This window comes from Eurosta solidaginis, chromosome 5, assembly GCF_040869045.1.
Source record: "Eurosta solidaginis isolate ZX-2024a chromosome 5, ASM4086904v1, whole genome shotgun sequence".
Lineage (NCBI taxonomy): Eukaryota > Metazoa > Arthropoda > Insecta > Diptera > Tephritidae > Eurosta > Eurosta solidaginis.
The window spans coordinates 6,335,491-6,347,975 of NC_090323.1; the positions used below are offsets into that span (position 1 = coordinate 6,335,491).

Below are 12,485 nucleotides of genomic sequence, written 5' to 3' on the forward strand. Positions count from 1 at the left end.
TGCGATATATCTATAAAGAGAGCGGTCTGCGATTGATCTCTTGTGTCCACAATGGGGTATAATTGAACCCCTATAGTTTCCTTTGGATATATTTGGCATCAGTCAGTCTGAAATTTATGTAATTAATTGAAAAAAACAACAAAAAACAAACAGCAACGACCGAACCTAAAATACTAGAACCATATGTCCCATTATCGTAGTATTTGTTTTGTTTTTATTATTGTACAACACCAATACGAAAAAAAATTAAGAATATTGTATTATATTGTGAGTTTAAAAAATTATAAATCGGTAAGAAATTCCGTACGGGTAGAAAGAGGACTTGTCCGACAGTACCCATAGGCAAACAAAATAGACTTGTGTGAATCTGACTATAGGGGCACGAAGGTAATATGTCCGACACTACTCGTATGGATATAAAAAGGGCCTGTCGGACACTTCCCATAGGGGTACAAAGAGGAAGTTTCGAACAGTAGAGAAAATATCTGTCCGACAGTACCCGTAGGGGTAAAAAGTGGTCGTGTCGAACAGTACCGAAAGGGGTAATAAAAAAGGAAGTTGCGAACATTACAAAAAATATCTATCCGATAGTAACCGTAGGGTTATAAAGAGGACCAGTCCGACATTACCGGTTCACGCATTAACAGGTACAATTTGTCTCTCCATAGGACATGCTCACACACAAGGGACACTCCAATCCATATAAAGAGATCATTACTGGCTATAGTCGCATACTCCTTTGCGACTCACCCCGTATTCATCCGAGACAAGTTGCATTTTTGGCAGGGTATACACACACATATATGTACATAAAATTGTATGTATATATGTATATGACGCATCTGCTATTTGCTTACATTTAAAACTTGTATTCTAATTAGATTTCTTCGCACTGAAAGCTTAGTAAAAGTCTTAGATGGGCTACCTGAAGGCGAATAGCTGATGAAATTTAAGTTGACATTTCAACAGACATTTGCATATACATATTTATTAGTTCGCGTTAAGGGCTATCGTTGAATTAGAATATAATCAACAATTTTAGAATTTTAGTGCTTGATTTGCATTTTATTAGCCACTCATACTTGTTTGCACTCGACAAAGCGATGAAAATTATAAAAATAATAATATAATTGGCATATAAATTAGTCATTGAATAATTGACGTTTATTATCATGTTCCCGCTTAGAACTGCCAAAAATGTTTCTATGCGGAAATTAAGTTAGTTTTATGTTAAATTTGCTTACGCCTGAATTCATTGCTTATATGTACTTATGTGGACATGCCTGTTTCATGCTGATTAGGCCCATAATTGAATTTACAGAAATATTGATTTGAGTGTTTTAAGTGTTTATGTTCTAGGGTTTTGACTAAAGCATCACTAATCTTCGAAAACAAATAATCATTTTTAGTGGTGATTGACGCAAGAGATTTTGTTAATCTGTTTTTTCATAAATTTTGCATGCAATTGAAATTTTTAGATTGTATGTAATTGTCTTAAAACAGATTATTTTTTCCACCTAGACATATTCTTTGAAAAAATCTACAGCAGTGTACGCCCTAGATCGAATTAATTTTGCATTATTTTTTCTGTTTCGTTTATTGATAATTTAGTTTATTGTTCTGTGAATTGAATTGAAGTTTGTACGCTTATTTGATGAAATTTTCTGTTAAAACATTTTATTATTGTATCTTATTGTAATGTATCTGGGTACACAATATTTTGGTTTTTTCGTTCGGTGCAAAGATAAACAATTTTTTTGGCGTTCCAACTCTAGAGCAAGCAACATATAGCTGGCCATAGGAAACGCACGGACTCTCTAAATTTAATCCTGCAACATTAAGCGATTGTCCTTGTGCTTTGTTGATTGCAATTGCAAAAGCAATGCGTACAGGAAACTGTAAGCGCTTAAAATTGAATGGAAAATCTGTAGAAATCATTGGGAACCGTGGTATGAGCACATCTTCATCTTTGCTTTTACCAGTGATGATTGTTGCTTCCATTACATTCGGAATTAATTTCTTAAGGCAAATTCTGGTTCCATTGCACAATTTTGGTGGGTTTAAAATCCGAAGAAGAATGATTGGTGAGCCAATTTTCAAAGTTAATATATGCGCAGGCATTCCAGGTGGCTCTAAAGAGTTTAGAAATTCAATTGGTTAATTCACAATCTTATCTTTATCTGTAACTGCATCGATCGATTTACATTTCGTAACCTCACCAGGAATTTGGTTTTGAATGCGATCATTGATTTTGTTAGCATGATCATTTTTGGGAGCTAAGATTGCTCGTTTGCATAGCCAAAAAAAGGTATAAATTTAAAATTCTTTATTCTGAAATATGAAAAACCTTCGTTTTTATCGAAGGAACCTATAGCCAAAATTCGGTGATGATTGAAGTGTGGGAAATACGTTTCCATAGGGAAAACACACACAGAATTTGATTTTTATAGAAGATGTAGATAGACAGAATAACAGCCAAACTCAAAAATGCAGCCAAATTTTAAGTGTTAAAATAACCTAATTTTATACGGCAGCCATACATAGTTCTTAAAAATCCCATTTGTAGGGAAGGTACCACGCCCCTTTTTTCCCAATTCCACATTTTACTGGAGGTGTTAGTGCTTAACGTTATATATCTTCTTACCAATTTTCACTATCCTACCATTACTACATCCAGAGATATGCAGTATGATATATTCCATTTGTATGGGAGTTGCCACTCCCCCTTTTTTCACATTTCCACATTTCTGGGCCGTGTTAGGGATTGACCTCATATAATTTCTTACTGAATTTCAATATTCTGGGATTTATACCTTCAGAGTTATGCAGTACCAAAAATTTCATTTGTATGGGAGGTGCCACGCCCCTTTTATATATCCAAATTAGTTTTAGCCTAAAAGCTTCCCCTTGATCGAGGGAACCTTTAGACGAAATTTGGTGATGTTTGAAGTGTGGGAAGTACGTTTCCATAGGTAATACACACAAAGAATTTGATTTTTATATATATAGATGTCAATTATATTTTGTTTTTTTTTTTTCTCCATAAAAACAAAAAATTTTCGAAAAATTTACGAAAATATGCAATATTCGAAGTTCGAAAAAATTTGGGATTTTATTTTCGAACAAAAATTTTCGAAAAGCAATATCATCGGTGAAACAAGTAAAAAATATTAGATGGGAACTTTTACTTTCTCATCATATTTTCTAGTAAGAGTATCTGTTAGTGTACACTTGAATCATGCATTTATCATACCGTATGAGAAAGCGTCAGTCCCATTTTAGCTAAACCATGTTCAGTTTAGGTTTTTGTTGTAGTTGTGGTTGTGACAGTTCTTCGCCCTATCAAATAGGTGCGCTCACTTAAAAATTTTCATCGATATTCTCTAACAGGGGTCCGAGGAAACTTGTTATTTAATAGGATTGAACCAAAGAAATAAGGGTGTTAGATCAATTGGATGTCTGCTTGGATGCCCAAGTTTATTAGTATTCAACAGAAATATTTAGTACGGTATTTAATTCATCTCTATTAGGGAGATTATTCTCGCTTCACTGTGTAGATGATGTTCTGAAGACAAAAGAAGAAATCCCATCGCGTTTTTGAAAGGGCCTGCAGCTTCTTCCAGTGTGTTTCTTTTTGACTTGGCAACCATATTAGTGACGCGTAGCATACAAGCGGCCCGTCAATAGGCCGTTTGCTTATCTTTGCTCAAGTACTTTCAGCAAGAAACTTGACTTTAGGTACAATTGAGGCTGCATGCTCGCCAAAAAATTTTGGGTGTAGCACAGTCGAGAGCGTTTACCATCAACGTGGATGTCCAATATGATCGACATTTGTTTTTGTACGACGTAAATGAGGTCGCCGAAGATTTCTTTGAATACAGTGCCAGATTAAAAACTAGAAGGTGTAGGGAGATAGTCGATAATTGTATAGCACATCGCATCAATGGATAGACCAGTTAGCATTATCATGCAGTCATCGGCATAAGAAGCACTAGTAACTCCTTCTGTTGGAGCAGGGAGCTTCATTATTTAAATAGTTAAACAAAAGTGGAGATATATAAGAAAAAACGAAAACCAACGTCGCAATGATTTCTGCAGCGCCTTCCAATGTCAGTTCCTGCAAACAACTTTTTTCCTCAGCCAATTTCCGTTACTTCCCCTTTCCCCCAATTGATAATTCAACAACTTTATTTTTACAAAAAAGCTTTTTGTTCACTTTATTTGTGGATTTTCTTTGATGTATTTTGAGTTTTTTTATTTAATTTTTTATCTGGCAACATTAGCTGTATTCAGTTCTTTTTAGTTTTTTTTTTTTTTTTTATGTTTTTTTGAAAAAATGTTTTACGCACAACGGCGTTTGTAAAAATGTATGTGTTTGTTAACACAATTTGTTTTTGTTATGGTTGTAATTTAAATACATATACACATATGATTTTTGTTTGTTTTAATGCATAATTAATTTTTAATTAGAAAAAACTTAACATTAATACAATCATTCTTTTTTGTAATAATAATAATAATAATGGTAATAGTAATAATAATAAAAAATTAATACATGCACAAGGTTTGTTTATTTTTTTTTTTATAAAATTTTTTTTTTTTAATTTTTTAATTATTCAAATGTGTTGTTGTTGTAATAAATATTTACTGCCAAATAAGAACTGACAGTTGTTTATGGTTATTTTGTTTTTGATTTAGCACTTAGTAGCTACACACGTAACGGTTCACAATGAATAGGCTATTTTTGCATATTGTTTTGTTGTTTGTTTTGATTTTGAAGCTATTTTATTTTGCGCTGCTATTTGTTATTGTTATTATTGTTATTTCCCTTGCTAATATTTTGAATGTTTTTGTTTATGTAGTTTTAATGTGCCATATAATATATAATTTTTTTTCTTTTTGATTATTGAAATTTTTCTTACAAAATTAGCATTTTTGAATTGCTTAGTATGAACTGGGCTATTGCAGAAATATTTATAAATGTATGTATGCATATGTAGGTGTGTGAGCGCTAACTAAATTATTACTTATTTACTGCTATTTTTTTTTTTTTGGAATTAATCAGTTGCAAAACCTTAAATGTTTTATTAAGTTGCTAAAAATTTTTGTTTTTTTTTTGGAAATTTATGTTTTGTTTTTATAAATTAGAGTTTTAAAATTTTTGTTTGTAATACTAATTCTTATTATTTTGAATAGTCAATATCGCAAATGTTGCTTTTCACACAAAAATTTTTACAGTTTTTTTAAATTTTTTGCAAATTTTTCTCACAATGCTTATGTATGCCAAAACACTTTTAGCCTTTGTTTTTTTAAAGTAAATTTGTTTTTGCTTTTTTTTATTCAATTTCAACTCATTTTAGCGTGCAGCACTCAATTTCATTGCAGAAATTAAGCCGCCGCTACTGCTTACAAACTGCCATCAATTTTTTTTTTTTTTTTTTTTTTGTAATTCTAATTTCGCCTTCTTGCTTAATTGCAATTCGCTTTTGTAACTGCTACTCTAAATCTGCTTCTTCTTTATCTTCCGTATATACTTCTTCGTGATCTTAATTTTAAAAAATCTTAGCATCTTAAAGTGTTATCACATTTTCATGAGTTTGAGATTTTGGCTGCGCAGCGCACAAATACATGGGCAAACGCTGAGGCGCTAACACACACGTGCACACATATGCGCTACGCACAAGAATCGGAGCATGTATATGTAGGCATGTGCGCGCTTTTGAAGTTATTTTTTTATGTATATATATATATTTTTTTTTTTTCAAATAAAGCTTTTCTTTAAAATTTAAAAAAATAAAAATGATGTTTTTTTTTTAATATTTTTCATTGTTTCTTTTTTTAGCTTTTAACTAAACAAAAAATTTAACGAAAGATGCAAATAGTTATTTTAAATTAAAAAATTAAAAAAAATATATAAATAGTATTCAAATATTTTTATATTTAAAAATAATTTTTTTTTTTGAACTTTTCATTATTTCTTCCAATTCTTTTTTTTTTATTTTTATTATTTTTTCTTCAAATTATTTTCTGCCACAAAATAAGGCGCCTTTCACGCCAACTCAGCCACTATACGCCTGCAGCCTTTAAAATCTTAAAATTTCATGGATTTTCATTTTCACCGCTTCTTTACCTCATCGCACAATAACTGCAATTTTTTTGTTTTTGAATTTCAAAAAATCAATCAATTGCCATCGCTGACAATTGACTTAAACGCTACGCAACGTTAACTGCATTCACAGAAATTTGTTAAAATAAAAAAAAATTTAAAATATAATTTAAAAAATTAGTATTTATTATTAAAATTTATATATTTCTTTGTTTTTTTTATTTCTTCTTTAAATTTAAATATGCAGATCATTCGTGGGCGCTCTGGCGCGTTAACTAAAAACTAAAGAGTTCATTTTTGTTTCAAATTGAAAGATACTTGATTTTTTCATACGTCAGTACATGAGATACGCTTTTAAAACATCATACCAATGTATTTATGTATGTGTGTGTTCATGTGAGTTAAGGTTACAAGTATGTGTGTATGCATGAGTATGTCGCGTAATTTATGAAAATGTTTGTCGTGAAGAAAGTGAAAGTGGAAAATTTGGTGTGGAAGTTGGCTCAAAGCGCAACTTGCAAGTAAAATTGTTTGCTTCGTTTATGTATTTGTGTATGTCGGCGTCCATGTGTATATGTGTAGGGGTTTACCCTTTCAAAGCTACGTCGAAATTTTTCAATTTTCTCGTCGTCGGCTTTTCTGTGTCTATATGTGTAGGTGGGGTTGCTTCGCATACATTACTATTACCTACGTACTCCACTTCTTCCTCTTCCCTATTATGCATTAATAGTAATAACAAAACAATCTTAACTTAATAACACGCCCTTCATCAACATCTTACACAATATCGTTATCTTCAATCGTTTCGAGGTTCGCATCTCGTCGAGCAGCAGTCATCCTTCAAAACATAAATCGTTCGTTATATCGTCTCGTACTTCTCATTCACAATACTCTACGTTTGCATCAACATCAAGATTGTGCTCCTCGAACGCATTGACAATCAACGTCAAACGTTTTCATAACTACAGCTCACATACACATGCACACACACATGCACATACACATGCACACGCGTACAAAATCAGCATAGCCAACTCATTCAACTGAGCCCTGCTGTTGGGCTGATTGTGCACTACTGCCACTGCTCCTTCTTCTACTTCTCCATGCTGCTCTTCTTCTTCTTCTCCTTTCTCTGCTACTATGCACAGTCATTGGCAGTTGACCTTGACAAATTCACGATGTTTGCGTTGAGATCGTTGCAGCAGTAGATGCACCACTATAAATATAACTAGTGCGATCTGCTGAGTAAAGTTTATGTTTGGTTATTGTGAATGTTGGACTTATGGTGATTGTGCGTGCTAAACTTTTCATGAATTGTGGCAGTAATGATGTCCAACCGCGATGATCTTGTCTCAAAGTTAAATAGATCTCAAAGGTAGATACCATTTCAGGTTCCAGTTTGAGTTCGGCGATACGTCGTGAATTATTCGGTTCATCCTCGAATTCGATATAGATTGTGCAACCGCGTACGCCACATGGCTCCTTCTCAGAGACACGTATAATTTCGGCGGCAATGCGCAGCGTGAGATCACAGGGTAAGGAGACTTCAGTACAGGTGAGATGGCGCTGCTTAGCGGCACGTAATTCATCCAGCAGACGCAATGATAGATCATCCATAGCAGCAGCATCGATATCATCACAGTTGAAAAGATTTGCTGAGGGATGTTGAGAGGGTGTGTGTTGTGTAGTGAGGTAGCTGCCGCCTACAGTGGGTGTAGCAGTGGTGCTCGTTGTAAGGCTGAAGGCTGTAGGCGCTGATGCTGCACGTGGTTTTTTCACTTCCTTAGGGGACGGTGGAGCAATCATTACCTCAGGCGCGGCTAGTAATTCTTCGGTGCTAGCTGTGCGTTTGGTTTTCTTATTGTTATGATGAATAATACTGTTTTTCACATTTTTATTGTTAACTGTGTTGTTTTTGTTATTTATATTATTGTTGTTGTTGTTAATTTGATGATAATTTTGTTGATTCTGCAGATATGGTATGGGTATGCTGGCGGTTGGTTGTGGGGTCGCGGCAGCCATCTCTGCCTCCGCATCGATGCAGGCGCATGATGAGAGCGGCAAAAGTGGCGATAATGTGCTGGTCCAATCTGGTTTTGTGAAAGAAAAAAAGAAAAGCGGAAAAAAATAAGAGATTAGTAAAATGTTGATAAAGTTGAGTTAATATGTTTAAGTGTTTTTTTTTCCTAAGTGTGTTTACTTATTTTGAGATTACAATATTAAGCCAAAGCCAATATAAGATAAAACAAATTGTGAAAATAACAAATAACGTGTAAAAGATACGAGAAAAACACAGCACCTTAAAACACTAACAAAAACAATAGCTAAACAAATAAATTTCTAGAAGAATCTCGTGTGCGTGTGTGTGTTTGTGGTATCGACACGACACAGCACAAACGCACAACCAAACGCACGATACCAAATTGTGTATGGCACATAAAACGAAGAGCATATCTCTGTGTGCTGTATGAGCAAACTGTAAAAGTGGGTGAGCAACGAACACATAAAACACGCACATGGTAACAGCGAGCAACAATAACAACATAAACGCTAAGCACCGTTACCGTCACCATCATCGCATTCGTACAAGCCATTGCTTTGTATGCGTGCGTGTGTGTGTGTTTGCCCGTTACAGCGCACCTCATTGTCAAATGAGTAAAAAAGCCGCTTGGTAACAAGCGTTTGAGAAATATACAAAAAAACACGTTAAAAAATTTAAAAAAATTGTAAAAATTAAAACTGAAAATATATGTACGTATGCTACTAACTTGTAGTTATAAGTAAGTTGTTGTTGCTACAGCTTGTTTACTTGCACAGGCGACGTGCACAAAATGCTCGTGCGTGTAACGCAACGTCGAACACGAGTGCGAAAAAAGGGGTGAATGGCTGATTGACAGCAGCGGCGACCACTTTTGTAGCGAATGTGTATCTGTTAGATACTGAATGCAAACTAAGTTACGAATTTTATTTTGTAATGTTGCATTTGAAATGCAAACACAAAAACGTTATTTGTAAATTTTTTACATACATATTTGCGCTTTGCTATTGCAGTTTTAGACAAATTTTGTTTACGAAACCATAACAAGGAAAAATTTTGAAATTAATCAATGTACTGGCTATAAATGAACATGTAAAATGTAAAAATTCGAAAAAACTATATTAGTTTTACTTAATTTGTTTAAAAAATTCGAATTCAGCAAAAATTAAAAAAAATTTTTAATTTTTTTCTAATGTTTTTTTTAATAGATATTAAAGAAAAAAACTCATTAGTTCTCGAAAAATTTTCAAAACTTTTTCGAAAATTTAAAGTTCTGTAATTTAAAGTATTTTTTAAGAAAAATCATGCTTTGCAAATATTTTATTTCTAACTATCACTATAAAAATTACAAAAAAAAGTAAAATTTTTAAAAATTTCTTTATTGCAAAACTTGATTTTTCTAATTTGAATTGAAATTAACAGCTAACTGTTTTTATCTAACAATCCTTTTTTAGCTTAACTTTCAAACTTCTATTTTGACCATAAACCAGCATTGAACCATAAAAAATATATATATTTTTTTAAGATGACCAAAGTAAATTACGAAATTTGTGTAAAATATTTTTTATCCAATCAGTTTTAATAAAATAATTTATTTTAATTAAGCAATAGTTTATTTGTGAAAGCTACACAAAATTTTAGCCTTTAAAAATTCTACTACCTACTTGAAATAAAAAAAACTACTTAAAGAATCGTTAAGAACTTTAAGAAATTATAACTTTGTTCATATTTGAAAAAAAAATTTGAAAAATTTTTATTGCAAAACTTGACTGATTTTTAATTTAAATTTAAGCATAAGTTAGAGGCATTTACAAAAAAAGACTGAAAAAATTGTGATTCTGAAAAAATTTCAGTACCACGAACTATTTTTTTTTTCTTATTTTTTACTTTGGCTTAAAATTCAGCTTTCACTTAAAATGATGGTTGTCATAATTTCACGTAACTTACCTCTTACTTTACTGGACCCGTATATGTTATATTTCGATTGATATTGTTGTTGCACCGCAAGAACTTCCATTTTCATTTAAAAAAAATTTACTTATTTGCTTTGCAGATTTAAATTTTATAAAATAATTGCTTTCGGTGGTGGCTGCTTTTTATTTTAAGCCGACTGGTGACTGTTCCCCTTTTTTAAATCACACTTATTATCACTTAGTTCTTGGTTTGAAAATTTTGTATTTTACAAAAATTTTTTATTTTAAAATTTTTTTTGTTTGTTTTTATTAACTGCTTTAACTTCTCCTTTGCCTGCGCGTTTTATCGCTTTATCACAATATGCTGAATTTCCGTTTTGTATTAAGTTGTTGAATTGCTTGCTGCTGCATTGGTAAATTTTGTATTGTTTTGCTTACCAATGCTAAGTTCTTTTTTTATAAAATTTGTTAAACTAACGTTTTTATTTGTAGTTTTTTAATCACAGCACTTGATTCTTAAAACATCAGCTCCTTTTTTTTTACTTTAACTTATTACTTGTTAAATTATCACTTAAATGGCGTTGGTCCGTTTCAGCTTTTTTTAATTAAAAAAAAAACTTTTCTTTACTTAAGATGGCAAACTTTTTTTTGTTAATTTTTTTTTATTAAAAATTACAGTGTTCTTTTCCTGCTTTTTGTTGTAGTATAAAAAATAAGTACTATAACGTAACTTATTTGCGCATAGATAGAATTCTTCTTGAAACAATTTTCTTTGTATCTTCTTTTCTCTAATTTTGTATGTGTAGGAGATATCTTTTTGAATAAAACTCGCGTTCTTCACACTTCTACAATATATAAGTATTTGACTCGCTTCTTCCTCTTGTTATCTCATTTGTATATTTTTTACTTGCGTACCTCAGCAGTGTTTCGAAGCTACTATGCCAAACCGGCTGAACGAGCCGCTTATTTATACCCACGGTGCTGCATTTGCTCCTGAGTAGATTTTTTTTTTCGTCATCTTTACCAACAAATTATTGCTCACTCGGTGCTCTGCCATAGTGAAGTATGCCTTATTTTTGATTTTGCTTGCTAGCGGCAGCCGGCCATCACTATGTGAGTACATAAGTATGTACAATTGGAGGCACGTACGCGCTAAGAAGAGCGATTTCGTATGAAAACGAATATGTACTTTTGCATGCGTCCGTTTATTTAGCTCAATCGCTTCTATAGTGTACCCTCTTGTTAGAGCGGTATTAGGTATAGTAATAAATTTTTTGTGCTCTTTTTTCACAAAACAAACAATGTTTCTAAAAGAGCGCATATAGCCTTTGCACATGGTATAAATTGAGTGAGTATATTTATGATGGCGCTCACTTCAACTCACTTCTGCACACATATTTCTTTAATTTGTGTGGAATAAATAGTTGTGGGTTGCTCCCTCGCATATAGAATCTGCACAAAGTAGATAGTGCTATTGTCTTGCTACATGGTTTAATGACTCTGCATACTATATTGAATTTACTATATAGCAGTAGTAATTCTTTGTATGCGAATGAGTGAAAGAGCTAAAAGCAGTAACATCGCACACCTACTTACACAAAATTTTAGAAATGCTGAACAATTTTGGTAGAGAGCTTAAGTCGAAAACTAATCAATTATCCCTTAGATTGTTTTTATTTTTTTGCCACTTTTAGGTTAGTTGTATGATGAAAGCATAGGTAGTAAAGTTTTACAATAGATGAGTGAGTGTTAATGCAGAGCATGAAAACGACTCGCTTGGCGAGCGCTGAGCGCTAGTTAACTATGTGTAGTGAAAAAGAGCAACTTCTATATAGGCTTTGTGCTCACGCAAGAGTAACTTTGTAAATGCAAATTTTGGGGTTGTAGTTTTTTTTTTTTTTTTTTTTGATTATTGTAAAATGTTTAATTCTTGCACGTTAATGGGTGCTTATTACAGCAACCCTCTTTTGCGGCGCATAAACATGTTACTTTATGTTTTAAGCAGTGTTGAGTGCTTTATTTTCATAAAAACACCCTCTCTTTTTCTTTCTTGCGTTTGAACACACTCATAAAACAAAGAGTCGCACTTGAACAGCTGTTCATACCCTATTTACAGCATGAATCGATGGCTTTTTATTTCCAGCCCCTTTTTCTACTTCACTTTTCCGATATACTCAGCTAAATTTTATAAAAATTTTTTCTTTTTCATTTCGCTCAATTAGTTCTTGTTTTTGTTTACGTGCGTTCTCTATCTGCGCGCTCTCTTTATTTTTCTTAGCAGGGGGCCGTCATTTCCACTCAACTCACCGCGCTACCATCCTCACAAACAAGTGTGAACTTTGTTTATTCTTTATATTTGTTCGTCGTTAACCTTCTCCGTCTGGGGTCTACGTGACTCTTTGCAGAGCGTATATGGCTATTTGTTATT

The 12,485-nt window shown here is 32.7% G+C and overlaps 1 protein-coding gene across 1 annotated transcript; it reads right to left on the minus strand.

Moving 5' to 3' along the window:
* Positions 1 to 4,186: 4,186 nt before the first annotated feature.
* scyl (scylla) lies at positions 4,187 to 11,009 on the minus strand. Its single transcript, XM_067787503.1, has 2 exons — positions 10,092 to 11,009; positions 4,187 to 8,196 (listed from the first exon to the last, which is right to left on the minus strand). The coding sequence occupies exons 1-2, from the start codon at positions 10,165 to 10,167 to the stop codon at positions 7,280 to 7,282; spliced, it is 993 nt and encodes a 330-aa protein (XP_067643604.1). The 5' UTR covers positions 10,168 to 11,009; the 3' UTR covers positions 4,187 to 7,279.
* Between the last annotated feature and the right edge of the window lie 1,476 nt (positions 11,010 to 12,485).

Excerpts from the sequence above, each read along its gene's own strand:
- scyl (XM_067787503.1), bottom strand. The coding sequence starts at position 10,167 with ATGAAAATGGAAGTTCTTGCGGTGCAACAACAATATCAATCGAAATAT. Across the intron at positions 8,197-10,091 it reads CGGGTCCAGTAAAGTAAGAG|ATTGGACCAGCACATTATCG; the intron begins GTAAGTTACGTG and ends TCACAAAACCAG.